The sequence below is a fragment of the Nomascus leucogenys genome, chromosome 2 (assembly GCF_006542625.1).
Source record: "Nomascus leucogenys isolate Asia chromosome 2, Asia_NLE_v1, whole genome shotgun sequence".
Classification (NCBI taxonomy): Eukaryota; Metazoa; Chordata; class Mammalia; order Primates; family Hylobatidae; genus Nomascus; species Nomascus leucogenys.
Window position 1 is genome coordinate 84,631,826 of NC_044382.1, and position 27,750 is coordinate 84,659,575.

The window sequence follows — 27,750 nt, forward strand, 5'->3', positions numbered from 1 at the left end:
TGTATGTCTGTTGACTAGCAACTACCCAATCATTTCCTTCTCCCACTAACCCATGGCAACCACTATTCCACTCTCGGCTTCTATGAGTTTGGATATGTTAGATACCTCATATAAGTGGAATCATGCAATATTCGTCTTTATGTGACTGTCTTTATGTTTCACGTAGCGTGATGTCCTCCAGATTCACCCACACTGTTGCACATGGCAGGATTTCTTTCTTCTTTAAAGCTGAATAATTTTCCATTGTGTGTCTATATCACATTTTCTTTATCCATTCTTCCACTGCTGGACATTTAGGTTGTTTCTGGGTCTTGGCTATTGTGCATAGCGCTGCAGTGAATGTGGAGTGAGGACACGGAGCTCACAGAGGAAGAGGAAGCCATGGATTTGGAAATGCTCGGGAAGCAAGAACCACAGCAATAGCCCCGGAGCAGATAAGTCCTGTGCGGCCATCCCCAACAAGATGAAGGAAATCCAAACTCTTCTGCTGCCCTTGTCCTTCACTCAAGGTTCTAAGTTCAAAATGACAGCCTGGGCCAGGCACGGTGGCTCACACCTGTAATTCCAGCACTTTGGGAGGCTAATGTGGGCGGATCACCTGAAGTCAGGAGTTGGAGACCAGCCTGCGCAACATGGAGAAACCCTGTCTGTACTAAAAATACAAAATTAGCCAGGCATGGTGGCGCATGCCTGTAATCCCAGCTACTTGGGAGGAGGTGGAGGCAGGAGAATCACTTGAACCCAGGAGGCGGAGGTTGTGGTGAACTGAGATCGCACCATTGCACTCCAGCCTGGGCAACAAGAGCGAAACTCGATCCCAAAAAAAAAGAAAAAAAAAAAAGAAAAAGACAGCCTGTAATTGACCAAGCTCAGGACACCTGCCCATCCACTTCTGACTGCCCTGGGCCAAGGGATCTCTCCCCTTTGCCTTCTGTAATGGGGTGACAGGCACCTGAATATACTCTTTATCCAAAACCACACCCAGTGGGGAAGAATTCCTCCCTAAAGGGAAACCATGATCTGTTAGGAAGGGGAAGAAGATTCTGGGCAACCCCTACATGCAAAATAACTACTGCCCAGAGACTAGTTAAATGCTAAATAATCACAATGTGTCACCCTCAGACAAGGTTTTTGTTTGTTTTTCTCTTCATCATTACTGTTTCCCCACCCAACGGGAAGCAGGTAATTTGGTGACACATATTGCTGTGTCTTTTCTTTCCTCTTCTTCTTCCTCTTCTAGTCCCTCTTCTCCCCTTCTCCTTTCTTATTCTCCCTTCTCTCATCCTTTCTTTCCTCTCTTTTCCCTCCTCTCTTCTCCCCTTCTTACCTTCCCCTTTTTTCTTTCTTCCCCACCCAACTCCTGTTACTTTACGGAGCAAACTGAGTCTTAAGGGATACACAGAGGCCTCACACATCTCTCTGAACCAGAAAGAAAAGACTTTTCCTGATACATCAACATCCTCATCATCACACTCCTCTTGTATTCTACCATACATACACATACATGCACACACATGCATGCACAAGTGTGCACACATATTCATGCATACACATACACATACATGCACATGAACATACACACACACACACACACACATACCCCTAACCCTTGCCTTCCCCTTCCTCTCAGGACCCCATTTCCTTCACTTCATCTACGATCATTCATCATAGCCTGATGAAATTTACCCAGGTGCAGCTTGGATTCTTTGTCTTTTCCCCCTTGCCAGGCTTTAGGAGGCAGGCAGGCAAGCAATTGTGGAAATATTCCCATCCTGCTCTGTGGCTGCCCCTGACCACCTTGAAAAGTCAGTGACAAGCAACAAAAGGCTCTATCCAAACTCGGTAAGAACTGACATGCACCTCAAAGAACTGTTGTGAGTGATTGCTACAAGAGATCCTCAGCTGTTCACCAAGACATCCTCAACAAGAAGCTACACGTGTGGAGTAAAACAAACAGCAGAAAAACACCATGCTATAGTTCTTACTGGAAAGCAAACAAGAGCCCGCCATCAAAGACAAACTGGTAAAAGCTCTAGCAGAGCAGGCCAAGGTCAGTGGAGAGCTGAGAGCATCAGAGGAAAATATCAGGTGCCATTTTGACAGCCTAATCGCAGGGAAGCAATTGTCTTCCGCACCAACTCCAAAGGCTAAGCTTCTAAAGAATTGCAACACCACCAGGAGACGTTAGTTTCAACAATTGCTTGTAATAACATACTTGGCCAAGACACACTGCACAAAACACGTTTTCCTACATTTTACTATGATAATTTTCAAGCAGACATAAAAGTTGAAAAATGTTTCCACTGAAACCCATCTACCCATGACCTAGATACTACCACTAACATCTCCTTGCTTTAAGGTATATCTACTCCTCTATCCATTCTTCTAGCCATCCATCAATCCTTTTAATTTTTTTATTTTTATTTTTTTTTTTTGAGACGGAGTCTCGCTCTGTAGCCCAGGCTGGAGTGCAGTGGCATGATCTTGGCTCACTGCAACCTCTGCCTCCTGGGTCCCGGTTCAAGCAATTCTCCTGCCTCAGCCTCCTGAGTAGCTGGGATTACAGGCATGTACCACCATGCCCAGCTAATTTTTGTATTTTTTGTAGAGACGGGGTTTCACCATGTTGGCCAGGCTGGTCTTGAACTCCTGACCTCATGATCCACCTGCCTCGGCCTCCCAAAGTGCTGGGATTACAGTCGTGGGCCACCGCGCCTGGCCTATCTTTTGTTGCATTTTAAAGTGGCAGGCATTAGTACACTTCAACCCAGAACTTCAGCATGAACTAGAGTTGTATTTGTTTACAGTTCACACAGAAGATATTTTTGACCCCCAGAAATAAAACACATAGGTTGGGGGACAGAGCAAGGGATCTACAGATAAAGCATGGAGGATTTTTAGGACAGTGAAACTACTCTGGATGATACTATAATGGTGGGTAGATGTCATTATACATTTGTCCAAACCCACAGAATGTACAACACTGAAAACTCTAACGCTAATATAAACTATGGACCTTAGGTGATAGCGATGTGTTCACATAGACTCGTCAGTTGTAACAAATGGACTGCTCTTGTGCAGGATGTTGATAATAGGGGAGGCTATGCCTGTGTGGGGACAGAGGGCATTTGGAAAATCTCTGTACCTTCAATTCAATATTGCTGTGAATCTAAAACATCTCTAAAAACCAAAATCTATTTAACTTTTTAAAATAAAACATACCGTGTAAATCTAACAGGACCAGCAAACTGGTATCCCTTGGGCTGAATTCAGCTCACAAACATGCAGCCTGCCCATCATTTATTTCCATTCCTCCTGTTATGGAATCCCAACTTTTCTTTGAATAAATGGTCCACCTCCTCTCACAGTCAATGTGGTTTGGGAAGAACTTACCCCTTCTCTTGGCTTTGTCACTGGACACATGAAACATACGTTGCAATCAGTATATATATATATATATATTTTGTTGGCTATAGAAATCTAACTCAAACTTGTGAGTTTAATTGAGATGAGACCCTGACCCAGGTTGGTTCATCAGGGGTCTTTCCCAGGACTTTTGTTCCAATTCTCTTTTAGCTCTGGTTATTAATCTGATAGGATAAATCTAGAGATGATGGTGTCCATCTTTTTATTATATTGTAAAAACCTGCTTAAGAATGCAGCTAATCAAGGCAAAGCAGAAGCCATTGATGGAAAAAGCCAGGTATGCTTTTGCATCTGTATCAGCCAGGCCTGCAGTCAGGCAAACTTCTATACTTTTCAGTAATAAGAGCCAATACATTCCTTTTTGAAAATTAAACTAGTTTAAGTTTTTCTTCATCAATTTGAATAAAAAGAGCCCTGGGGAATACACGGTTACTAAGGGAGCTGAGCTGGGATTCAAACCCAGGTCTGGATTTAAGCCTCAACAGTTGACAGTTACACTGCTTGCACTGCAATTAGGTTCTGCATTGAACATTCCAGGATGAAGGATACTTCCCTTGCCAGGAGGTGATCTAAATGCAGGAAGGGCAGATAACAGATAACCTTTCAGTGGCAACACAATGTGGTAAGAGATGTTTCAGGAGAAAGACTGCCCATGTGGGAGGTAAATGGGGATGTGCAGGTCAGGAAAGATTTTGAGGTCAAGGTTATCCTTTAAAGGAGTTCTGAAAAGCAGGGAGAAACCAGAGGGCAAGCTACAGTCTGTAGGAAGTGGGAGGACAGAGGATTCAGCCAAGTGGACCCAGGGTGCTACAAGCCCCATTTCATCAGCCCTTCCATCTAGAACAACCTTAATCATAATCACTGTGTGTTTGCATTTCACTTCCTATCAATCTATCTGTCTATTCATCTATCTCCGTCTCTCTGTGTCTCTCTCCACATCTCTGTCTCTCCCTCTCTCTCTAGCTGACTCTTTACTCTCTTTCCCTCCTAACTCCCTTTCTCACTTTGCCTTTCCTTCTCCCTCTTTCTTTGCACACACACTCTCCTAACTTCTGGAATGCAGCCCACTCCATCATTAATACCACCCTAGTCCAAGCCACTATCATTTCTCACATATCCAACATGACAACCTCGAAACTCATCTACCCACTTCTAGTCTTGCCTCTTTTCCATCAATTCTCCACCTCCCTGACATAGTATTTGAAAATGCAAATATAATCACAGCACTCCCCTGCTTAAAACCATGGATAAAGACCAAACTCCTCCCCATAGCCTACAAGACCCCAGCCACTGTCTAACTGCATGGATCTGCTTGTACTGCACCTACACACTCTCTCTCTCTCTCTCTCTCTCTATCTCTCTCCCCTCCCCTGGTCTCCCACCTCCTCAAAGGGTTCTTCTCACTCCCACCCCAGGGCCTTTGCACTGCCTCTTTCTTCTACCTGGGATGCTCCTCTCACCCCTAGACCAACATCCCTTCACCTACTTATCCTCCATCTCTTAATCCTTACTTATCCTTCACATCTCAGCTCAAATATCACTTCCTCAGAGAAGCCTTCCCTGACTGCAAGACTACATAGAATTTTCCTTGACTCCTTGGTGCATGCTGGCTCTTTCCTTTCACTTTGTTTTGTAGCCCTTATCCAAGCTCCAACCACAATTGGCTTGAGTGCGCCATTGTCATTCAGAACCAATCAAGTGGATCAGCCCCTTGAGCAAATTATCCGTGTGTGTGTGTGTGTGTGTGTGTGTGTGTGTGTGTATGAATTGATTCATGCCTATATCTTGCACTTGACTTAAAGATCCAGGAAAACAGAGACCATGTCAGCTTTTAAAAACAATTGTATACCCAGAACCCCATACAGTGGCTAGCATACACACATCTAGTTTGTTACAGTCCCCACTACTCCCTATTGCCTTCCCAACTCTGAGTAAAGTGTTAGTTGCAATTTAAGTTATGTTTATGTTGTTATTTATCTTAAAGAATTATCCCTTCATACCACTGCCTCTATCAAAGGGTGGACAAACAGAATCTAGACCAAGAGGACCAAGAGTTTCCAGGAAAAATGGAAGATGGCATATTTCCTATGAAAGTGAAGAATGCGGCAGGGCACAGTGGCTCACGCCTATAATCCCACCACTTTGGGAGGCGGAGGCAGGTGGATCACTTGAGATCAGGAGTTTGAGACCATCCTGACCAATATGGTGAAACCCCATCTCTACTAAAAATACAAAAATTAGCCAGGCATGGTGGCGGGTGACTATAATGCCAGCTACTTGGGAGGCTGAGGCAGGAGAATCTCTTGAACCCAGGAAACAGAGGTTGCAGTGCACTCCAGCCTGGGTGACAAGAGCAAGACTCTGTCTCAAAAAAAAAAAAAAATGCCAAAGCAGGAGGATCATGAGGTCAGGAGATCAAGACCAACTTAGCTAACACAGTGAAACCCCGTCTCTACTAAAAATACAAAAAAAATTAGCCGGGCATGGTGGCACACGCCCATAGTCCCAGCTACTCGGGAGGCTGAGGCAGAAGAACGGAGTGAACCTGGGAGGCGGAGCTTGCAGTGAGCTGAGATCATGCCACTGCACTACAGCCTGGGTGACAGAGCAAGACTGACTCAAAAAAAAAATAAAGAAAAAGACAGTGAAGAATATTTATTACCTGCCCAGGCTCACAGGTATTCAAGTGTGAAACTCCTTCTCTAAAATTCTGTATCTATTTCTATTATATTTATTTATTAACTAATCTAAGATTTACTTCTGGACACCTACCTGGCACTGCTCTTGGCACTAAGGATACAGTGAAGGATAAGACAGATGAAGATCCTGCCTTCATGCTACAAAGAGCCTACATGACAGTGTGTGACGTTTGCTATCACTTACCTATCCTTCCACTAGTCTGAGCTCCTGAGGGTTTCAGCACAGGCTCTGGAGCCAACTGCCTTGGATTCAATTCCAACCAGGTGGTCTTGGGCAAATTACTAAACTTCTCTCTGCCTTGGTTTTCTCATCTGTGAAATGGGGCTAATGATTGTACCTTCCTTCCATTGTGATAATGAAGATGCAATGAGTTAAGTCGTGGCTGTCTCTTAACAACCCTCAGTAAATGTTAACTCTTATCACTCACCTGTGTCTCCTAAGCAGGACTGGCCTCATGGATGTGTGACCTATGTAGTCACTCAAGGTCCTATGCTTGGAAGGGCTCCATGCGTGGTTTAATGCTCTACTCTTGGTGTCTTGAAATTCTTAATAATTTTTGAACAAGAGACCTCGCATTTTTATTTTGCACTGGGCCTTGCAAATTATGTGGCTGCTCCTGATCAGCATATGTTATGTGTCCAGTAACATTCTGCTGAAAGAATGAATAAATGAATGAATTCAGCCAACCACTGTTGTTGAACTGAGTCTGCCATTGTCATACAGAACCAATCAAGTGGATCAGCCCCTTAAGCAAAATTAAACAGACTTTTGTTGTTAACTCATCCTGCCCATTCCCTGGGACCCAGGAACACTCAAAGCTTGACCTAAGTCTTTAAAGATCTTCTCATCCAGGCCAGGTGCATTGGCTCATGACCATAATCCCAGCACTTTGAGAGGCTGAGGCAGGAGTTTGAGACAAGTCCGTGCAACATAGTGCGACCCATCTCTTCAAAGAAAAAAAAAAAAGTCTTCTCATCCAAACTATCCATTTTCCAGGAAACTTGGACCTTGACAAACTGCCAGCATTCCTGACGGAGCCAGCAGAGGACCCAATCCAATTCCCCATTCTCCAGAACTGCAGTCTGCACCATTCACACCACGCCCCTCTTTTTCTCCCAGCTCAGCATTCCTGGGACAAAGGCATACCTGGTTTCTTTCATCCCCATTTTACATGGAGAAATAAAGGTTCAGACACAATAAGGTCCATCAAGATTTCCCATGCAGTCCAGTCCCTCTGCCTAGCCAAGTTTGTAGTTCTGTGAATTCAAACCACTCAAATCATTTTTGGAGTGACTAGTCATACATGATCATTATATGCTAAATCCCCCTAACCCCAACAGCATTCTGAGACCCTGGCCTGCAAAGACAAGCAAAGATAAACTCATCTCCCTGCAGGCCCTGGGTGCTGAGTCCTTTCATTCTTTCAATGTCTATTGAGAGTCTGCAGCATGCAGGCACCGCGTGAAGCTGAGATGCAACCAGGAACAACACAGACAAAAGACCCTGCCTTTCTAAGAGAAAGTAAAGTAAATAAATACAACGTGTATGGTCTGCTGATGGCGCTATACGCTATGCAGAAAAATTAAGCAGGGAGGGACAGAGGATGTGAATACTTTGAGGTCAGAGAGGAATAGAGATTTCAATAGGGAGGGGAGTAGAGATTTCAATGGTAAATAGGATTATAAGGGAAAGCTTCAAAGAGAAAATGATGTATAAGCAAAGACCCTAAGAAGGTGAGGAAAGAGCTTCCTGTAGCTGTGCAGAGGAAGAACATTCCAGGCAAAGGGAATGGCCAGTGCAAAAGCCCAGAAGCCTTATCCATCATTCCCAATGCAGAGGGCGTCTTTGAAGAGACTAGGAGGGCTTTGTCAGATCACATACATTTCCCCTCGCCCCTGGCTATCCCCAACTTCTCATCTCAGTCTAGCTGCCTGCAGACCAATCCAGTCTATAGGTTTTTGAACAATTATTTATTGAGCTTCTACAATGGCCAGCCACGGCTTTATTCATCAGTGCAGCGGTGTTCTTGTTTTCTTTGTGTTTGCAGTAGTCATATTTAATCAAGAGAGGTCACAATAAAAATTCAGTATCTAATGGGGCTTGAAATCTCAGACCTGGCCTCACTGGGCTGGGTCCATGTGACTCTGTAATCTGCCCTTTTGTGGGGCCACGTGCCTCCTTGCTTACCACAGACCCAGCTAGATCCAGTAGATGCCCCCCTTATGCAGACTGCCTGACTCTGTATGCTTTGGGGATTTCCGCTCTGCCCTAGATTGTCCCCCATCCCTGCCTGCGGTAACCCCTAACAAAGACAAGAACTGGATACATGCTCTTTGTTGGTCTTGAGGGCCAGGGGTCTGCTCCACGCTGGGAGACCTAGAAGAGGCTGGGGAAAGCTCAGCCAGTTCTTTGTCTCCAGGAATGGACGTGATAGAGGGGTGAGGGGCGTTGGGAAGCAGCGGGGGTGGGGGGGGGGGTTGGGGGGGTCTTAGGCTTCTCAGACCCATCACAGCTCTTTGCATAGGCAGCTGCTACAGTCTGCTCCTGGGGATGCCTGGCCTGGGTATTCCTGCAGAATCTTTAACTCTCTCACACTCACTGTCTTGAGCCCCAGACAGACTCTCTCTCTCTCTTTCTCTCTCTCTCTCTATCTCTCTCTCTTTCTCCTCAACTCTGTGGTGGCCACCCCAGGAACCCTCCGCCTGCCTGCCCAGAGGAGAAAGGACCACCCACCCACACATTGCTTGGATCCCACCTGCTTTACCAGTGCTACCCTTCACACAACCTTCAAGCACTCTAGACAAGCCCCCGTGACTCCCGCGTGCGTTTTTGTATGTTTGGAGCGTCCCGTGAGTGTGGTCTCGTGCACGGTGATGAAGATGCCTGCGTGTTTTCAAGGGTCTAGGTGTGCGATGGGAGGGCATACCCGTGCCTGAGTGAGCGTGTAAGTACACCGCATGCCTGGGTATTGTGTGTCTTTGTGTGAGCGTGGGCGAGTGCGTGTTTGAGTGGCTGCAACATCCTTATTCCTGACTGAAGGGCGGCATGCAGGAGGGGCTTCTCTTAGCCGGTCTGTATCCTCTTCAAACGCACTCCAGTTAGGGGACAGTCCACCGGCGGCCACCCCCAGAGTCGCCACACACACGCACAGGGATGCACGCACCCCTCTTTCCAGAGCCGGCAAGCTCAGCTTCCCTTGTCCAGGAAAACCGACAACGCTTTAGCATCCTCGCTGCTCCAACAGCCCCACCCCTTACCCCGTTCTTTGCCCTAGGTATAGAATCCTCTATCTGGAGATGGCCGGGAAGCATTGGCGAGGGGCAAGAGAGGTGGCTGCGAGGAGAGTGGAGAAAGGCAAACTGAGGACACGCTGGAGGAGTGAGGAACCGCTGCGGGAGAGGCAGATCCCACCCACACCACGCCCCTCCCTCGGGGTTGGAGATGGGGGGTAGCCTGTTTTCCACTCCGGTCTTCCTTCGGGGTTCCCAGGTCTAACAGCATCTTCTCCCCTGAAACTGGAGCCAAGCGAGGCGGCTGGGACCCCCTGCTCTTCCGCATCCCTCCCACCCCACAAACACTCCGCGTCCAGGCAGCCGCTGATTGGCTGCGGGGAGCGGCGTCTCAGCCCCCCGGCTTTGAGGCGGGAGTGGAGCGGGTCTGAGGTGGGAGGCGCACAGACGGGCTCCGGGAGCCCCTCCCGAGGCCCCGCGCCGCGCGCCCCGCACCCTGCTCCCCGCGCCCTGCGGGAGGGCTGAGCCAGGACTCCGGGCGGGCAGGTGCGGAGAGAGCAGAGGGGATCACGGCCAAGGGTAGGAGCCAGTCCTTCGGGGAGAGAGGCGCTGCTGCTCCAGCTGCTGCCTACGCCGCCGCCACCACCTAGCCGGCGACCAGAGTCGGGCTGGCAGGCCGGGCGCGAAGCGGCAAGGGGAGCGAGGGGCGCGCTCATGGAGCACACTCACGCCCACCTCGCAGCCAACAGCTCGCTGTCTTGGTGGTCCCCCGGCTCGGCCTGCGGCTTGGGTTTCGTGCCCGTGGTCTACTACAGCCTCTTGCTGTGCCTCGGTTTACCAGGTGAGGGGCGTGGGGGAGAGGGAGGGAAGCCAGGACCCCCGAGTGCCGGGCAACCCTACCCAGAATCCCCCGTCCTCCCCCGTGCGTTCCGTGGCGCCCCGTCGGAAAAAGTTTAAGCTTTAAGGGCAACTATGGACATTTCCACACGGGGGGAAAGGAAGTTGCTGTGCCCTAGCTGGGGACCGTGTGTGTGTGTGTGTGTGTGTGTGTGTGCGCGCGCGCGCGCGTGTGTGTCATGACTGTGACGGCGGGCGATGGGCTGGGCATGTGAGCATGGATTCGAAGGTGCATTTGTGCGCGCGTCTGGAGGGGGCGGCTTTCATGGGGTGGGGGCGTAGAGGGCTTTGTGTGTGTTTGGCTTGACTGCATGTTCTGGACAGAAGGCTTCGTGGAGGCTTCCCTTCTCTCGTGGCCCCTGCACGTCCACCCCACTTGGGGCACCTCTGCCCCTCTGCGTGTCCCCGCCTGACACGAGATGAAGCTGGAGACCCTGACATTGAGCACTCTCTTGCTCGGGGGGCACTGGAATGGAGAAAGGATGCCTAGCAAGAAAAGGGTCTCCCAGCTGGCTAAGGAGAATCAGGGGTTGGCTCTGGGACCATGTCCTGGCCAGGGCAAGGGTGCAGAGACACACAGGGCAGCCTGCGGTGGTTGCCACCTCAGGAGGTCACAGTCTCCTTGAGGACATGCCTGGCCCCCTGGCTTGGCCTCCAGGTCTACCCACCCTGGGCAGCTCACGGCTGCTGTGGATGTCTGGCTGGTCCCACATCTTAATGTCCTTTCCAAAGTGTGGCTGAGACTTGTGCTGAATTCCTGAAGAGAGCTGAGCTGCCGAGAAGGAGGGAGTGCTTGCCTGGGCTGTGTGCGAGAGAGAGTGAGAGAGAGAGAAAGGTTTTTTTCCTGGGGCTCCAGCTTTGGGTGGACCCTCCTTGCAGGCAGTCTCAGTGGCAGATAGATTCCTAAAGATTACTTGCATGCAGAGAGGAGAGAGGGACTGAAAGAAGCAGAGAGAAAGAGAAAAAAATCCAGTGTACAGCCTAAAATCTTAGCATCATCTCCCTAGTCATCTCTTAGTCTGCGAACCTTAGTATCTTGCGATCCTGGGAACTTGGGAGCTGGATTTCTGAGAGCCTGGCTGAGATTTCCTTTCCCAAACATTCGGCTTGGCAGTCAGGGCCCCTGATGAGATTGTTCCAATAAATCCCCCCTCCCAAATTTGGCAGGCATGAGAAAGCGCAAGTTTAATAGTGTGAGCCTCTCGCCCCAAGCCAGTGATGAGGCTTTTATTCCTAACTAATCGCCCTGGCTGCCCTAGGAGAGCAGCTCAGCCTCTGATTTGCCCTGCCGGGGTGGTAGCACATGTCCTGTAATTACCTTGAGCTGGGATTGATTTCAGTCCAGGTTCCACCTCCCCTCTTCAGCCCTTCCGAGCTTCTCTCCCCAGAGCACTGTTTTGGGAAATGAGTTTTTGAGAAGGTTGGTTATTTGGTGATGCTTGCTGAACCGGAAAAGTGTCAGAACCTCTTTCCCCCTCAGCCTTCCCATCAGAATGTCCCCCCAACAATCCACCCACCCTTGCACCTCCTCTATTGAGTGAGGTAGCCACTCACTCACTCACTATCCCAGGCTTTTCTAATGAAACCATTTAAGGGACAGAAACAAAGACAAGCAGAGGTTGACCCTTCAAGAGTTCAAAGCAGGGACAAGAGGATGGAGAAAATGAGGAAAAGCTTAGGCCTTCAAAGACCTCAAGGTGGAAGCCAAGGTACCTCGCACCTTCACATCCCAACTCCTATGCCAGCTAGGGCCTTCCTGACACACAGCATTGACATCTACTGTATGCCAGGCACTGTGCTAGCCACAGGCTTAGCCCAGAGTTTGGGAACTTAAAAGTATGAAGCTAGGATTAGGATTTAGCGGTTGTTGATGTCTTCATACCCTCAACTAATAGTTTTGGCCACTATGGTATGCCAAGTATTAACTGGGTGTCAAAAGGACACAAAGACACCTAGGATGCAGTCTCTGAGTTCCAGGAGCTCCCAAATGGAAGCGCATGATTCCAAAGACAGCAGATGGATGCATAAGGACCAAGCAACCTAGAGAAGAATGATTGGGGAGGCCAGGCTTAATCAAAAGTCTTGGTCTGTTAGCAGTTTTGTTAACAGCCCACAAGGCTGGTTCAAAGGTGAATTCTTTAAGTCATTCTCTTAAAACCATAAGGGGAGACAAGCATGTCCTGGCAATGAAGAGTGAGTGTTAATCCAGGTTCTGCTGGGGTGAGGTTGCAAGCTTTTCATGTCTCTGTGCCTCAGTTTCCCCAACTGTAAAATGGGAATTATGAGGGTAGCTATCCCCTGGAGTGGTGTTGAGAAGTAAGGATGTTGCTGTAGATGATAGCACAAGTGAAACGCTCACCTTGGTGCCTGACATTCATTGATTGACACTGCACCGCTGCAGTCATAGTTATCATGAAGCTGATCAAGTTGTAAGGAGGGGGGTCTGCTTGCTCAGCCCCACCAGTGACCAGAGGAGGGACTGAGATACACAGAAGAAAGCATTCAGGTCAGCATGTAACTCCTCGTGTTGAGCTCACCACAGTGGTCCCCACCCATCACCTCCCTTCCCCATTCACTAGCAATTAGCAAACTCTCATTACTCCACCACTGACTGGGAGATACAGCTTTGCTGGGTGTGGAGTAACAGACCGCAGGTCTTGCTCACATTGTTGAAAACTGAGATTTTAATTGAATCACTATTCCTGGCAGTGGACTCACCCCAAGTTTCCCAAATTCTGGCAGTAGTGGTTGGAGACGTGGGTGGGAACTGAGGGATGGATGGGGAGTGCCTGAATGTTTAGCAACAGCAGAGCTAGTATCACAGGAAAGTGGTGGATGTCTCTGACTACCTTCAGTCTCTAGGTTGGGAAGAAGAGCTAGGGGATTGCCCCAGACAGTCTAATTTTTAACTGGTTGGTGTAGGATTGAAGGAATTCTAATGTGAAATATGGGTACAGCTTTGCCACTTAAGAACTGTTCACCTCTCTTCATCATAATTTTCCCCATCTGCAAAATGGGGGCAACAGTAGTACCCGTTACCCACACAGGTGGTATATATGAAATAAGATCATCTACGTAAAAATGGCTTAGCACAGTGCCTTGTCCAAGAAAAGCACTTATTCCTCACTCAGTGCCTTCTCCACACTGGATCTCTGTCACCTATAGTATTACACTTAATCCCTGCCACACCTCTGCGACCTATACCTGTCTTCAAACTCATTTTACAATGAACAAACTGAGACTCAGAAAAACGAAGCATCTTATCTACTGTCGCACAGTCAAGCCAGCATGCATACATGCTGCCTTATTAAACAGTGCAATAAGGCAAACAGTGCAATTTTGTTGTATGGCTTCACCTTCATTACTGCCAGGCAGTTGTTTGAACTAACCTCTGTCCCTGTTTTCTGTGCTCTGTGGAGAAAATCAGTGTCCCACCTGTTCCTAAAACTCCATCTCTTTTCCTCTTTCCTCCTCCTTTTTAAGTAGGCAAGATGTTTCTCACTTCTCGAGACAAACAAAATAAGTCAGCAGAGCCAAAAAGGAAGGATTGGGACACTCATTGGGCCAACTGGAATGAGACAGTACAAAAGAGACAGCAATGCAGGAGAAAATGATGAACTTGAGCCCCTGGGGGAAGACAGTGAGAGGGAGGATGGGTGGGCCAGCTTGATAAGGAAGGAGCAGTATGAAATTAAACAGAGATTTGAGAGATTTAAAAAAAAATTACCTTCTAAAGAGTGCCATGGATGTGCAGAAAGACAAGGTGAGGAAAGAAATGATAGCTTGAAACTGCATGTCGCCCAGCAGAAGGGTGCATTTCCACCACTGCCAAGTGAGGATGATAACATCTGTAACATCTGCCTTTGAGGATTGGTGCAAGATGAAGGCAGATGATGAGTTTGTAGCCTGGCAGATAGTAAATAAGCCTGACACATGGTAGTTACCATTGTTGTCAACTAGAAGTAGAAAACTGGTGATCTGTCAGCTGGACTGAGGCCTGCAGATATGTTTTCTTTACCTTGTAAACATCTTTAATGAGAGAAAATGGAATAAACAGGTTAAAAGGACACACTCTGGAGCTGGAGCTCTGGGGTCTGAGTCCTGGCTGTGCTGTTTACAAGTTATATGACCTTGGGCAAGTGACTTTAACCAGTCTGTGCCTCAGTTTCTCCATCTTTAAACTGGGGGTGATTATAAGAATAGTCTACAGTTCATAGGGTTGCTGTGAAGATTAAATGGGCTAAGCCCTGAGCACAATGGCTGGAATATGGTAAGTACTCTGTAAGTTATTTTTTCATCATTTAAAAATTAGGAAAAAATCCCAACTCACTTTGTGACACCAGCTTTATCCAAACCAGACAAAGACACTACAAAAAAAGAAAACTACAACCCAATGTTCCTCATGAACATAGACACAAAAATCATCAACAAAATATTAGCAAATCTAATCCAGCAATATATAAGAGGAATAACACGTCAGAATCAACTTGAGTTTATCCCAGGAATACAACACTGGTTCGACATGTGAAAATCACTCAGTATAACTCATCATATTAACAAACTAAAAAAAAAAAATTTTAAGGCATATGATCCATCTCAATAGATGCAGAAAAAGCATTTGATAAAATTTAACATCAATTTGTGATAAAAACTCATCAAACTAGGAAAAGAAAAATAACTTCTTTAACTTGATAAAGAGCATCTATAAATAACTTATGTCTTACAACACATTTAATGATGAAAAAACTGAATGCTTTTTCCCTAAGATCCAGAACAAGGCAAGGATGACTGCTCTCACCACTCCTATTAAACATTGTACTAGAAGAAGTCCTAGCCAGTGCAATAAGGCAAGAAAAAAGAAATAAAATTTATACAGAAAGGAAGGAATTAAGTAGCTTCGGTTCACAGATGATACAATGGCCTTCCTAGAAAATCGCAAAGACTCCACACCAAAAAAACTCCTAAGAACTAATAAGTGAGTTCAGTGTGTTTGCAGGATACATGGTTAGTATGTAAAAACCTATTGTATTTTTATATACTACCAGTGAATAATTTGAAATTAAAAATTGGAAATTTTAAAAAATAGATTTCCAAGTTCCCTTAAAAACACCAGAAGAATTGACATTAGATTCACATGCCCAGAAGACAGCAATTTTCTGGAGTTGAGGAATAGCTGCTTGCTTTATTTTATTTTTCCTTTCTTCTTCTTTTTTTTTTTTTGCATTAAATAGATAATGATATTCATGTGACTCAAAGCCTAAAAACATAAAAAGGCACACATTGGAAAGTCTCCCTTCCATCACTTTCTCCTGTTCACCACTTCTCAAACCCACCATCACAGAGGTAACCACTGTTATTAGTGTTTTAGTTTCTTATGTATTCTTTCAGCGTATCTTCATGCATATCCGAGAAAATATGAATTATGGATTTCAACTCTCCCTTTTTTTTTCACTGTCCCTAAAATGAGCACATTATACACACTGTCCCACATTTACTCTTTTTCCAGTTAATATATTAATCATCCATGATGGCTTTCTCATTCTTTTATACAGCTGTATTGTATTCCATTGTGTATTTGAATCATAGTTTCTTGGTTGGCTGCCCCTTTCAAAACCACATAGGCACTCCAATTCTTTTTTTTTTTTTTTTTTTTTTTTTTTTTTTGAGATGGAGTTTTGCTCTAGTTGCCCAGGCTGGAGTGCAATGGTGCAATCTTGGCTCACTGCAACCTCTGCCTCCCGGATTCAAGCGATTCTTCTTCCTCAGCCTCCCAAGTAGCTGGGATTACAGGCATGTGCCACCATGCCTAGCTAATTTTGTATTTTTAGTAGAGACAGGGTTTCTCCACATTGGTCAGGCTGGTCTCAAACTCCCGACCTCGGCTGATCCACCCACCTCAGCCTCCCAACGTGCCGGGATTACAGGCAAGAGCCACTGTGCCTGGCCAGCACTCCAATTCTGAACAGTCCCTAATGGTATGCCTAATTGACCTTTGTAAACTGCATGACTCATCCTTAGGCACATTTGACCATAGGACTCCTGTTATAGCAGTGAAAAAAGAGCACTTCATCATTCCAGGTTTGCTCTGGCAATAAATCACTGTGTGACCTTGGCCAAGTTATTATTAATGGGTCTCTCAAAGGCCCAGGAGAGCCAGGTTCCGTTGTGTTGCTGTAGTTGGAGACATGGCCCCATGGACAGGACGTGAGCATAGACCAATGATGTAGCTATGCTGGAGGCTGCCTGGGCTGGCTTTGGGCTGGGATCCAGTACAGCATTTTTGTAGTTTTCGCTCCTGCTTAGTTTCTGTAACGATCATGTTAGTTTTGCTTTGTGAGGTTGAGTGTAAAATACATTGCTTTGGAACTGGATGTGGATTTAAATCCTGTATCTAAACCATGTTTGCTGTGTGATCACAGGTATAACACTTCACCTCTCTGAGCCCCGGTTTTCCCATCCGCAAGAAATGGGCAGTTGAGTTTAGCAGTTAATCCCAGTGGCCTCTGAAGTCAAACTGGCTGGGTTTGAATCCTGTGCCCCTGACTGCTAACCTGTGACCTTGGGCAAATTTCTCACCTTCTCTGAGCCTCAGTTTCTTCAGCTGTGAGACGGAATAACAATACTTCTCTCATTGGGCTGTTTTGAGGATTCAATGAAATTACAAGAATGCTTAGCACTATTCTTGGCACATGTTCACTCTCACATAGAGTAAGAGTTCAATAAATGCTATTAACCTTCTGTGCCCTGGATTGGTTGCTGTGACAATTAGAAATAAAATATGCAAAGGCTTCTCACAGTGCCTCGCACATTGTAGGAGCTCGGCAAATAGTAACTCGCACTGTTTTATCGTCTAACATGTCCACGTGCTCAAGCCTTGTAAATGCCCTGTAGCCACACATCACTCTGTGCATAGGTCTTTTCCATGAATCCACAATTTCACTCAAAGTAGAAATGAAACAACATGCCCTGGCAAACTAGAAAAGAATGATCCAATGGATTAAGCAATCAATTCCATCATAAGCCTAGGGAATTTGTCCTCCTAAAAGAGTTGCCTGTGATTCAGTGAAACTCACAGAAATAATATCAGTGCAGAACATGAAATGGCCTTCAGCTACAGCTGGCAGAGACCAACAAACACCACCAGCAAGGTTGTCCTGGATAATGCAGTCAGAATCATGAACAGAAAGGGTCCTGCCGCTGAACCTCCAAGTGGATCTGAAACATATTGGCAAATGGTGATAGCCAATGCCAGCCCTGCAGAGGGCACCATGAAATTTAGTGGCCAGGTGTCTTGAATTCAAATATTTAAACAGAATAGTGGCCAGGTGTCTTGAATTCAAATATTTAAAAGAGCAGTCAGATAATGTAAATGAACAAAGTAGTCTAGTTTTTAAGAAATGCTTCACTTACCCAAAGAATCATGCTTCTCTGCTGTTTTTCTGAAAGGCTGTGGCTCTCCTCATCTCTTATTTTTTCGCAGTTATAGAGACAGATGTACAAAGCAAACAAAAAAAAACTATTTCTCTTAATAATTGCTAACACACTTATAGTGCTTACTATGTACTAAGCATTCTTCAAAACACTTCAAATGCATTAACTTATTTAACTTTTTTTTTTTTTTTTTTTGAGATAGTCTCACCGTGTCGCCCGTGCTGGAGTGTGGAGTGCAGTGGCGCAATTTCAGCTCACTGCAAGCTCCATCTCCCAGGTTCAAGCGATTCTTTTGCCTCAGCCTCCTGAGCAGCTGGAATTATAGCCATGCGCCACCATGCCCGGCTCATTTTTTTGTGTTTTTAGTAGAGATGGGGTTTCACCATTTTGGCCAGGCTGTTCTCAAACTCCTGGCCTCAAGTGATCCACCCACCTCAGCTTCCCAAAGTGCTGAGATTATAGGTATGAGCCACTGCGCCTGGCCTCATTTAACTTATGATTCTTTGGTGATTCTTTGAGGCATGTATTACACCCATTTTTCAGGTGATAACTTTGAGACACTTCCCCAAGGTCACACAGTGAAGAAATGACAGGGCAGTATTCAGTACTGCTTCTCAGCTTTCATGTAAGAAAACAGCAGCAAACGCTCCTCAATGATAACCAACATTCAGACCAGGTCGAGAGAAGTGGGAGTGACCACAACAGGAAAGATAGGGACTGAGGGAGCTAGAAAGTGCCACTGCCACTCCGCTTTCCAGCCGGTGGTTCAGTGTTGCCAAGTTGTTCAAAAAATCTAGAAATCCAGATTTTTATATGAAATGTCCATTGTTTCACATGTTGGCAACTAATTCAAAAATTTCAAAAACACTATGTGAGCCATCACTTTGTGAGCCAAACCAAACATATCTGCAGGCTTGATATGGCCCACCACGCTGCCAATTCACAAACTCAGGGGTTGGGAAAGCTGCAAGAAGCACCAAAAAACACCAATGGGGTCACAGCAGGTGGAGAAAAAAGAAGAAGAATCCAGAGGGAGGATCGAGGAAAAACAGGGATGGAGACACAGAGAAATATGTGGCTAAAGTGGAAAAGCATGCCAACCCCTGAAACCAGGGATTTGGGATAAGCTGGAATAAAGAGCTCCAAAAAATACCACAAATTGCATGCTAACAACATCTTGAAACACAAATCCACCATTTTGTTTTGGAAGAGGAAATGTCCTTAGAACCTGCCAGCATGGTGGATCAGGATGTAGGCTCTGTGGTCCCCAGACCTGGGTTCAAATTCCAGCCTCGTCGTTTCCTGTTAATGGGGCTCTGGCAAGTGGCTTCACCCTTTCTGAGCCTCAGTGTTCCTATCTGCAGAATGGGTATAAGAATCCCTTTTTCACAGGGTTCATGGTGTAGCTGAAACAATTCAGGGTTGCGTGTGGCACAATGTCTGGTACTAGCCATTACTATGTGCTAAGAATTCTTCAAAACACTTCAAATGCATTAACTTATTTAACTGTTGTTGTTGTTGTTTGAGGCAGAGTCCCAGTGTGTCGCCCAGGCTGGAGTGTGGAGTGCAGTGGTGCAATTTCAGCTCACTGAAAGCTCCACCTCCCAGGTTCAAGTGATTCTCCTGCCTCAGCCTCCCGAGTAGCTGGAATTACAGCCACCGTCCCCAGCTAATTTTTTGTGTTTTTAGTAGAGACAGGGTTTCACCATGTTGGCCAGGCTGGTCTTAAACTCCTGGTCTCAAGTGATCCACCCACCTCAGCTTCCCAAAGTACTGGGATTACAGGTGTGAGCAGTAATGGCTGCTGTGTTTTCTATGAGTCCAAACATCCCCATTTTATGAAATGAGGAATCTGCAGAGCTAGGAATGTGATACGGTTGAGGTTTGTGTCCCCATCCAAATCTCATCTTGAATTGTAATCCCCAAGGGATTAGGGAGAGACCTGGTGGAAAATTATTAGATTAAGGGGTGGTTTCCCCCATGCTTTTCTCATGATAGGAAGTGAGTTCTCATGAGATCCAATGATTTTATAAGGCAGTTTTCCCTGCTTTTGCTAGCTCTCTCTTTCCTGCCGCCATGCAAAGCAGGTCTTTTCTTCCCCTTCACCTTCCACCATGATTGTAAGTTTCCTGAGGCCTCCCCAGTCATGTGGAACTGTGAGTCAATTAAATCTCTTTCCTTTATAAATTACCTAGTCTCAGGTATGTCTTTATAGCAGTGTGAGAACGTACTAATACAGAATAGCAGTCTTAACCAGAACTTACTTTTCCCAAGTCTCAGTTCACTTTTCACAAAATCACACTGCTAGCAGTCTCTTAGGAGGAAGCAAAAGGAGTAAAGGAAAAAGAGGCTGGGAGATTTTAGAGCTCAGAATGATTGCCTAGATATTTTTGGTTTGTTTTGTTGGTATATAGGATTATTTTAGGTGGTACAAGTCTGTAGCATTGAATCTCTTTTCAGCTGTCTTAATCCTTCTGATTCCATCAAAGGGAAAGTTTCAGCTTGGTGCTAGTATATGTTGAACACCTTTTTAAATATGTGCTAAATCTCCCTCTTTTTTTTTAGACAGGGGCTCACTCTATTGCCCAGGCTGAAGTGCAGTGAAGTGCTCACTCATAGCTCACTGCAGCCTTGAACTCCTGGGCTCAAGTGATCCTCCCATCTCAGCCTCCTGAGTAGCTAGGACTACAGGCACATGCCACTGCACTCAGTTTAAATCTCTCTTTTGAATAGACACAGAGCAGGCCTTGGGCCCAGACTTTGGCAGGCAGCAGCACCTAGCTGGAGTTTAATGTGACTCTTGTATTGTCATTACATTTCTATTTAAGGCTACCTCCTGTTTACAACGGGGAAGGGAGGCTGATTTGTGATCTGGGTTGGTTATATACATGTGCCGTCCAATAGAATAACCACTAGCTGTGTGTAGCTACTGAGCATTTGATATTTGACTAGTGCAACTGTGGAACCGAATTCTTTATTTCATTTCATTTCAATTAATTTACAACTAAAATCGCATACTCAATTCAGTTAGAAAATAACTGTATACTTGGAACAACTTGAGTATGTGAATCTACTCTTTCAATCCTACATTTTATGACATCTAAATAGAGGTCAGAGACTTCCAATGAAAATTTATCATCCATAGAGATATGTGCTGGAAGCATGAAATGCACAGCAGATTTTGAAGATTTAGCATGAAAAAAAGTTAAATATCTCATCAATAGTTTACATAAATTACATTTTGGATGTATATAGTTAAATAAAATATATTGTTAAAATTATCTTCTGCTTCTTTTTACTTTATTAATGTGACTACTAGGAAAATTTTAATTGTATACGTGACTCACATTTATATTGGGCAGCACGATTACATAAAGTATAAATTTAAGGAAAAAAAGGCAAATCACTTTCAAACAAAATGCTAAATAAATGATAGTACTTGTGACACAAGAATGCAGCAAAAATCACAAAGTTGGTGGGTGTCTTAGTCTGTTTGGGCTGCTGTAACGAAGTACCATAGACTCGGGGGCTTATATACCACAGAAATTTACATCTCACAGTTCTGAAGGCTTTATAAATTAGTGGCTTTATAAACTAGTGACTTCTTTTCTTTCCCCTCAAGTCTGAGATCAGGGCACCAGAGCAGTCAGGCTCTGGGAAGGGCCCTCTTCCAGGTTGCAGATTCCTGACTTGTTGTTGTATCCTCTCACGGGAGAAAGAAAGGAAGATAGCCCTCTGGAGTCCCTTTTATAAAGGCACTAATTCCATTCATGAGGGCTCCATCTCAGGACCTAATCAATTCCCATAACCCTCATTTCCTAATCCCATCACATTGGGGGTTAGGACTTCAAAATACAAGTTCAGTGGGGAACACATTCAATCCTTTGCAGTAGGACAATCACTAAAGTCTGGGGAACACTGTTCTAATACAATGTCCTTTTTTAAAAGTATATTTAATTTAGAGATGGGATCTCACTATGTTGCCCAGGCTGATCTCAAACTCCTGACCTTAAGCAATCCTCCTGCTTCAGTCTCCCAAAGCTCTGGGATTACAGGCAGAAGACCCTGCACTTGGCCTACAATGCCCTTGATGGAAAAACTGAGGCTTAGAGGGAAAGGAAGTTCCCCAGGGATGCATACATAGCTAATTAGCAGCAGAGCCGGGCCTTGACGCCAAATCTCTGGGATTCCAAATCCAGTGTGCTTTGGCCATTGCTGCAGTTTGGCCATTGCAGCAGAGCAGCAGTGCAAAGCAAGCGATCAGCTTCCTGCCTCCACCTCTACCAAGGGAAATGTAAAGATGGTAGGGTCCGGCGTGGGGAGGAGGTGACTACCTTGGATCCTAGTACAATTCAAAGGGAGGGAATTTTACTGTATGGGTGACCCAGGATCTTTGTTTTTCTATAAAGTGGAAGCAGAATGGCTTGTGCTTTTCTTAAGTGATGGTCATGACCTGCTGGACTGCATTGAGAGGAAGCTAGGAATTTTAACCTCAAATTTGTGTTTTCATTTTGCCCCATGGCAAAGAGGATGAGAAGAGAAATCAGAGAGCACAATCAGACAATGCACCTGCATTCATTGATTCATTTATCCAGCCATCCATTCACCCATACATACATACATCCGCCCACACACCCATCCATCCATCCATCCCCCCATCCATTCATCTATCCATCCACCTATCCATCTATCCATCCATCCATCCACCCATCGATTCATCTATCCATCCACCTATCCATCTATCCATCCATCCATCCACCCATCCATTCATCTATCCATCCACCTATCCATCTATCCATCCATCCATCCACCCATCCATTCATCTATCCATCCACCTATCCATCTATCCATCCATCCACCCATCGATTCATCTAGCCATCCACCCATCCATCCATCCATGCATCTATCCATCCATATGTCCATGCATCTATCCATCCATCTGTCCACACAGCCATCCATCCATCCATCCATCCATCCACACATCCATCCATCCATCCATCCATCCATCCACACATCCATCCATCCATCCACACATCCATCCATCCATCCACACATCCATCCATCCATCCATCCACACATCCATCCATCCATCCATTCTGGGCCTGGCATTGCTAGGTACCAGGCACCATGCTAGGTACGTGGTGAGCCAAAAAAGACCCATTTTTTTGCCCTTGTGGGATTTACACACAACACACACACACACACACACACACACAGGAAAGACCAGCATGATCAGAAACCCAAATAAATGTAAAAGTTCAACTGGGAAAATGTCATGACTTGGTGCTGTGAGAGCTTATCACTGAAGAAATTGACCCAGACAAGAGAACTCAAGGAAAGCTCCCCTCAAGAAGGAGTGATCTAAATCTGAAGGACACGGAAGGAAAGAGTGGAATGGAGGGGGCAAAGGGAGCAGGCTGTGCCATGACTCTGAGGCAGGAGGGCACTGGTACACACATATCAGGACAGCAAGAGGGTCAGAGTGTCTGGAGTGACCAAAAAAGGAGAAGGGGGATGCATGGTGCCAGAAACAAGCAGAGTGAAAGAGGAGGCCAGCACCTTATAAAAGCAGGTAAATTGACCCTGAGTTGGGACAACACGTTCTACAGAGTATGAACTGATGTGTCCACTAGTGACTTCTTTTCTTTCCCCGCTTGTTTGGCAAACATGGGTAGAGCTGGGGGAAATTGCTTTTCAGCCACAGACATTTCCTATTTTCAGCTAAGTGCAAAGCAAGTGATCAGCCTCATCATTTCAACTGGGGGATTCTACCCAGACACACAGACACAAACACAGGTGTGCATACACAGACACACAGATGCAGACCCACATGCAGACACACACCACATGCAGAGACACATACACATATAGACACACAAAAGCACACATCAACGTGCACACAGAGATGCACACACAGAGACATACATGCAGATACACACCACACACAGAGATACACATATAGACACACAGATGCACACATACACCACACACACACACACACACACCCTGCAGCCAAAGGTGTAGAATGGCCATGGTTCTGTTCTCGCTGCAGCTTTTAACTTTTAGCATTCCAGCCTCACCACAGTTCAGCTCCACGGAGCTGCACAAGAACCATCATCTGCCTCCTGAAAGAAAGCAGTGTCTTCCCTGGAATGTGGTAGAATGGGCAGTGGTTGGAGAGAGAGCACAAGAGGGTTGGAGTCATAAGGAGGGTTGGGGTGGGCATCCCTTAAAGGAATCAGGGACCCACACTCCTGACCCTCACAGACCGTGGTTCCGCCTTGTGTCCTCCATCTGCACCCACGACCCTTCCAGAACACCCCTTCTTCCTGGCAGAGGACGTCATGGAGGCAACAATGGTCTAGGGATGGGGCACACCTGGGCTTGAGTTCAGTGCTGCAACATTGTTAGCTGCAAGACTGTGAGCAGGTAATTTCCCCTTCTTTGAGCCTCAGTTTCCTCGTCTGGGAATGAGGGTGATAAGATCAACTGTGTTCACTTAACTCATATGCATGAGCCCCTGTCATGTGCCAAGCACTCTTCTAAGCAGTGGGAGAAAAGCAAAGAAAAATACGAAGAAGTCCCTGCATAACCAAGGAGACAAGCAGCAGGCAGGGAAGTCAATGCACACACAAAACCATTTCAGATACTGACATGTGCCGTGGAGACCATACAAGATAAGGTGATAGGGAGCTCCATTAGGTTGGGTGGTCAAGAAAGGGTGTTCCAAAGTGGTGATGTTTGAGCAGAGACCTGAATAATGGGGTGGAATCAGCCAGGGTAGGCATAGGGGGAAGGACATACCAGGTAGAGGGAACAGCCAGGGTAACCCAGAGGTGAGAATGAGCTGGCACAAAAGACCAGTGAGGTTAGAGTACAATGAAAAAGTGGGAGAAGGGGCAGGAGTTGATGGGGAAGAGATAGGCACAGGCTGGGCTAGGTGGGTGATGGTGGGGAATTGAGATTTGACTTCTTACATGCTGCAAGAAGGCACAGGAGCCCTTTGAAGCGTTGATGTGATCTAATTTGGGTTTTCCAAAAGTCTCTCTGGCTGCTATGAAAAGAGTAAATGGTAGAGATGAGAGGGGCATAGCAAACAGAGGGAGGTGGCTGTGGCAGTAGGAAGGTTCTAACGGGCGCTGGGCAGAGACAGGAGCATCACCAGGGTGCCCAGAACAGGGCCTGGCACCCAATAGGAGTACGGCTCAGAGGTCATGTTCACATCCACCCTCTCTCATCCTCCTCCCACCCCAGCCACCATCACCTTCAGTCTCCACATAAAATATAGACAGCCCAGAGAAATGAGCAGGATAATGATGTTCTCAGACACCAAGGACATCTGTGCCCGGCTCTCGAGGGCTGTGGGAAGCGCCCACGGCACAGTGGAGAGCGATCCTCCCGGTCGTAGCAGTGGGTGAATCCTGCTAATGACCTAGCTGTCATGTAAGAATCCTGAACAGAGAGAAAACAAGGGCCTGGGCTGGGCTGCTGTCCGACAGAGGCGAACAAGAAGAAAAAGGTCACCTTCAGCACTGTCGTTTGACAAATAAAAGGGATTGAGTTCTGGCCAGCGTGACGGAAGGACATTGTCACTGTGACTGCATTCAGTGCTGATAACATAGTGTCTAGCAGGGAAAAGGGAATAATGACCCCAAGTCCAAGGTGGAGATTCCAAGGACATCTTGAAAATGGCAGACATAGCTCGTAAAAGAGGGAAGAAAAAGGTGGTTGCTTCTTGGATCTTCTCAAAACAGACCTTCAGGCCAGAGAAGGATGGGTCTGCCTCTCCCTATTCCCTCCACCAACACAAAGATTTTTCTTACGCCGAAACTGTTTCTCTCACTTCTGTTCCCTGCCTTGCGCCTGTAGGAATTTGAGTTTACTATGTTCATGCCTTCCTCAAATTTGACTATGTATACAATACACACACACACACACACACTCCACATCCATTTACACCATCATATTATTTGCCTTATCTCCTCTCCAGCCATTCTAAATGCCTTTCCTGCAAGAAAGAAGGGCTGTAAGACCTGGATTTGAGTTCCACCTGGACTTTCTTGCTGGGTATAGTTAAATTCTCTGAACCTCTGCATATCTGTAAAATAAGGATGAGTGCCCACCTTACTGAAGGGAATATGTAATGTAATATACATAGAGTGCTTGGCATATAGTAGGCATTTAACCAATAGAAGAGTTCCTTCTTTAAAAACTGTCAAGGGTTTCCTAGTGGCTCCTCCCCTGGGCCCTTTAGGCTGCATTATCAAGGACCAGGTTTCATTTCATGAGGCCCTACTTTGGGCCAGCGACTACAGGGGATAATGATGCAGGGAAAGACAGAGATGCACATGAAATGGCTTTTGCCCTAAAAGAAGTCACGCTCTAGTTAGGTAGAAAGGAAAATTGATCATCATAATAAAATGAGACTAGTTCTACAATGAGGTGAGGGTGGTGAGGGGTGAGGGCATTTAAATTCCTGTGGGGACTGGAGGAAGGGCTTATCTCTGCATAGGAACATTGAAAAGATGCTGAATTAGACTGTGTACCCTTGACAGTAGGCATGTAGTCTAAGTCAACTCTTGACTCCAGTGTCCTCTGGTGGGCCTTGGCACATGGTAGGGGGCCTGATAGGTATTGGATGGATGGATGGATGGGTGGATTTATAGGTGGATGGAGGGATGGGTGGAGGGATGGATGGAGGAAGGGAGGGAGGGAGGAAGGGATGGATGGATGGATGGATGGATGGATGGATGGATGGATGGAATAGATGGATAGATGACTACCTTCTTAATCCCATAAATATAATCTTCATACTAGCCTCTAAGAATACTGAAGACAACGTCTTGATCATAATTATCTTCATCATCATCACCACCATTACCATTTGATTACTTACTCTGAGCCAAGCACTAGACCAAAATGTTGCTCCACGTTGCCTTATTTAATCTTTACAGCAGTGCCTGTGAGATTGATACTTCCATCATGCTCATTTGGCATATGGGGAAACTAAGGCTTCGAGAAGTAAAGTGGCCTGCCCAAGGTAATTCAGCCAGTGAGCAGCAGAGCTGAGATGCGACCGGCCTGCACGTCACTGCTTATGTTCTGTGCTTGCCATTGGGCCCACTGCAGACATTGGTATTCAGGGCACAGGACAAGAAAAATGCTGTGTCTACAGACCACTCTGTCTTGGTTCATCCTCCCAGCATGGTCTTTGCAGCTGTTTCAAGGAACTGTGTCTTCCTTCTGATTGAAGATTCTCCCAACATCATCCCCATTACCCTCTCCCCAAGTAGATGTTTTAATTACTTGAGATTATTTTTAATCAAGGACAGGTAGGTGAATTTCCTCTACACCCCACACCTAACCTACAAAATGGAAATTGAGTTCCCTCTTCCTTAAAAAGAATATTGTGATGAAACAATCCCCCTGAAAAAAATTTCTCCTCTTCCAGATCCTTCCTTCCAAGGTTTGCTTTCTCAGCCTTAAGTGGGCTCAATTTCAGTCGAGTACTTAGAATTCCAAATCCAGTCCACATAGTGAATGTTTATTGACCACCTATTATGTGCCAGACTCTATTCCTAATGCTTAAAAAGAGTTATCAATTATAACCATTAATGTTAATAAAGTGCTGACCAATGTGCAAAGTGAATTAAAATTTACAAAGAGCTCATCCATTATGAAACTGAAAGCTCAAAACAGTTAAGAGACTCTCCCAAGCTACTACTAGTAGGCAGGACTGAAAACCGAAGCTACATTCTTGGATCTCAAACTCAGGGCTCATCATTCCCATATAGACACAAAGCTGTCGAAGGCAGGAATGACCTCCAAAATGAAGTCACCCCTCTGAATCCTACTAGGACCTTCCATTGTTCATTCGTTTGTAAATTGTGATGGCTACTTGTGCCATAAAGGCAAATAAATCGGGGTTCCTACCCTCAGGAAGGGCAGAGTCTAGCTGGAGAGAGGCAAAAGTAAATCACATTACTGTGAAGATTGATGTGTGATGTGCAAAAAGAAAGCCCAGCGTACCATGGAACAAAAATGGAAGCTCATCAACCCCAGTCTT

At 45.9% G+C, this 27,750-nt stretch overlaps 1 protein-coding gene across 2 annotated transcripts in view; it reads left to right on the forward strand.

Moving 5' to 3' along the window:
- The first annotated feature begins 9,772 nt into the window (after positions 1 to 9,772).
- The window catches only part of GPR139 (G protein-coupled receptor 139), a 42,779-nt gene continuing 24,801 nt past the window's right edge, over positions 9,773 to 27,750 (forward strand). The window contains exons 1-2 of one of the 2 annotated variants that reach the window (XM_030823177.1): positions 9,912 to 10,197; positions 12,661 to 12,759. Coding sequence is in view for 1 of the 2 variants with exons in the window: in XM_003261480.2 (XP_003261528.1) it covers positions 10,071 to 10,197 (127 nt within the window). In the remaining variant the exon portion in view is untranslated. Of the gene's footprint in view, positions 10,198 to 12,660; positions 12,760 to 27,750 lie in introns of both variants that reach the window. The other variant, XM_003261480.2, reaches the window with a different exon arrangement.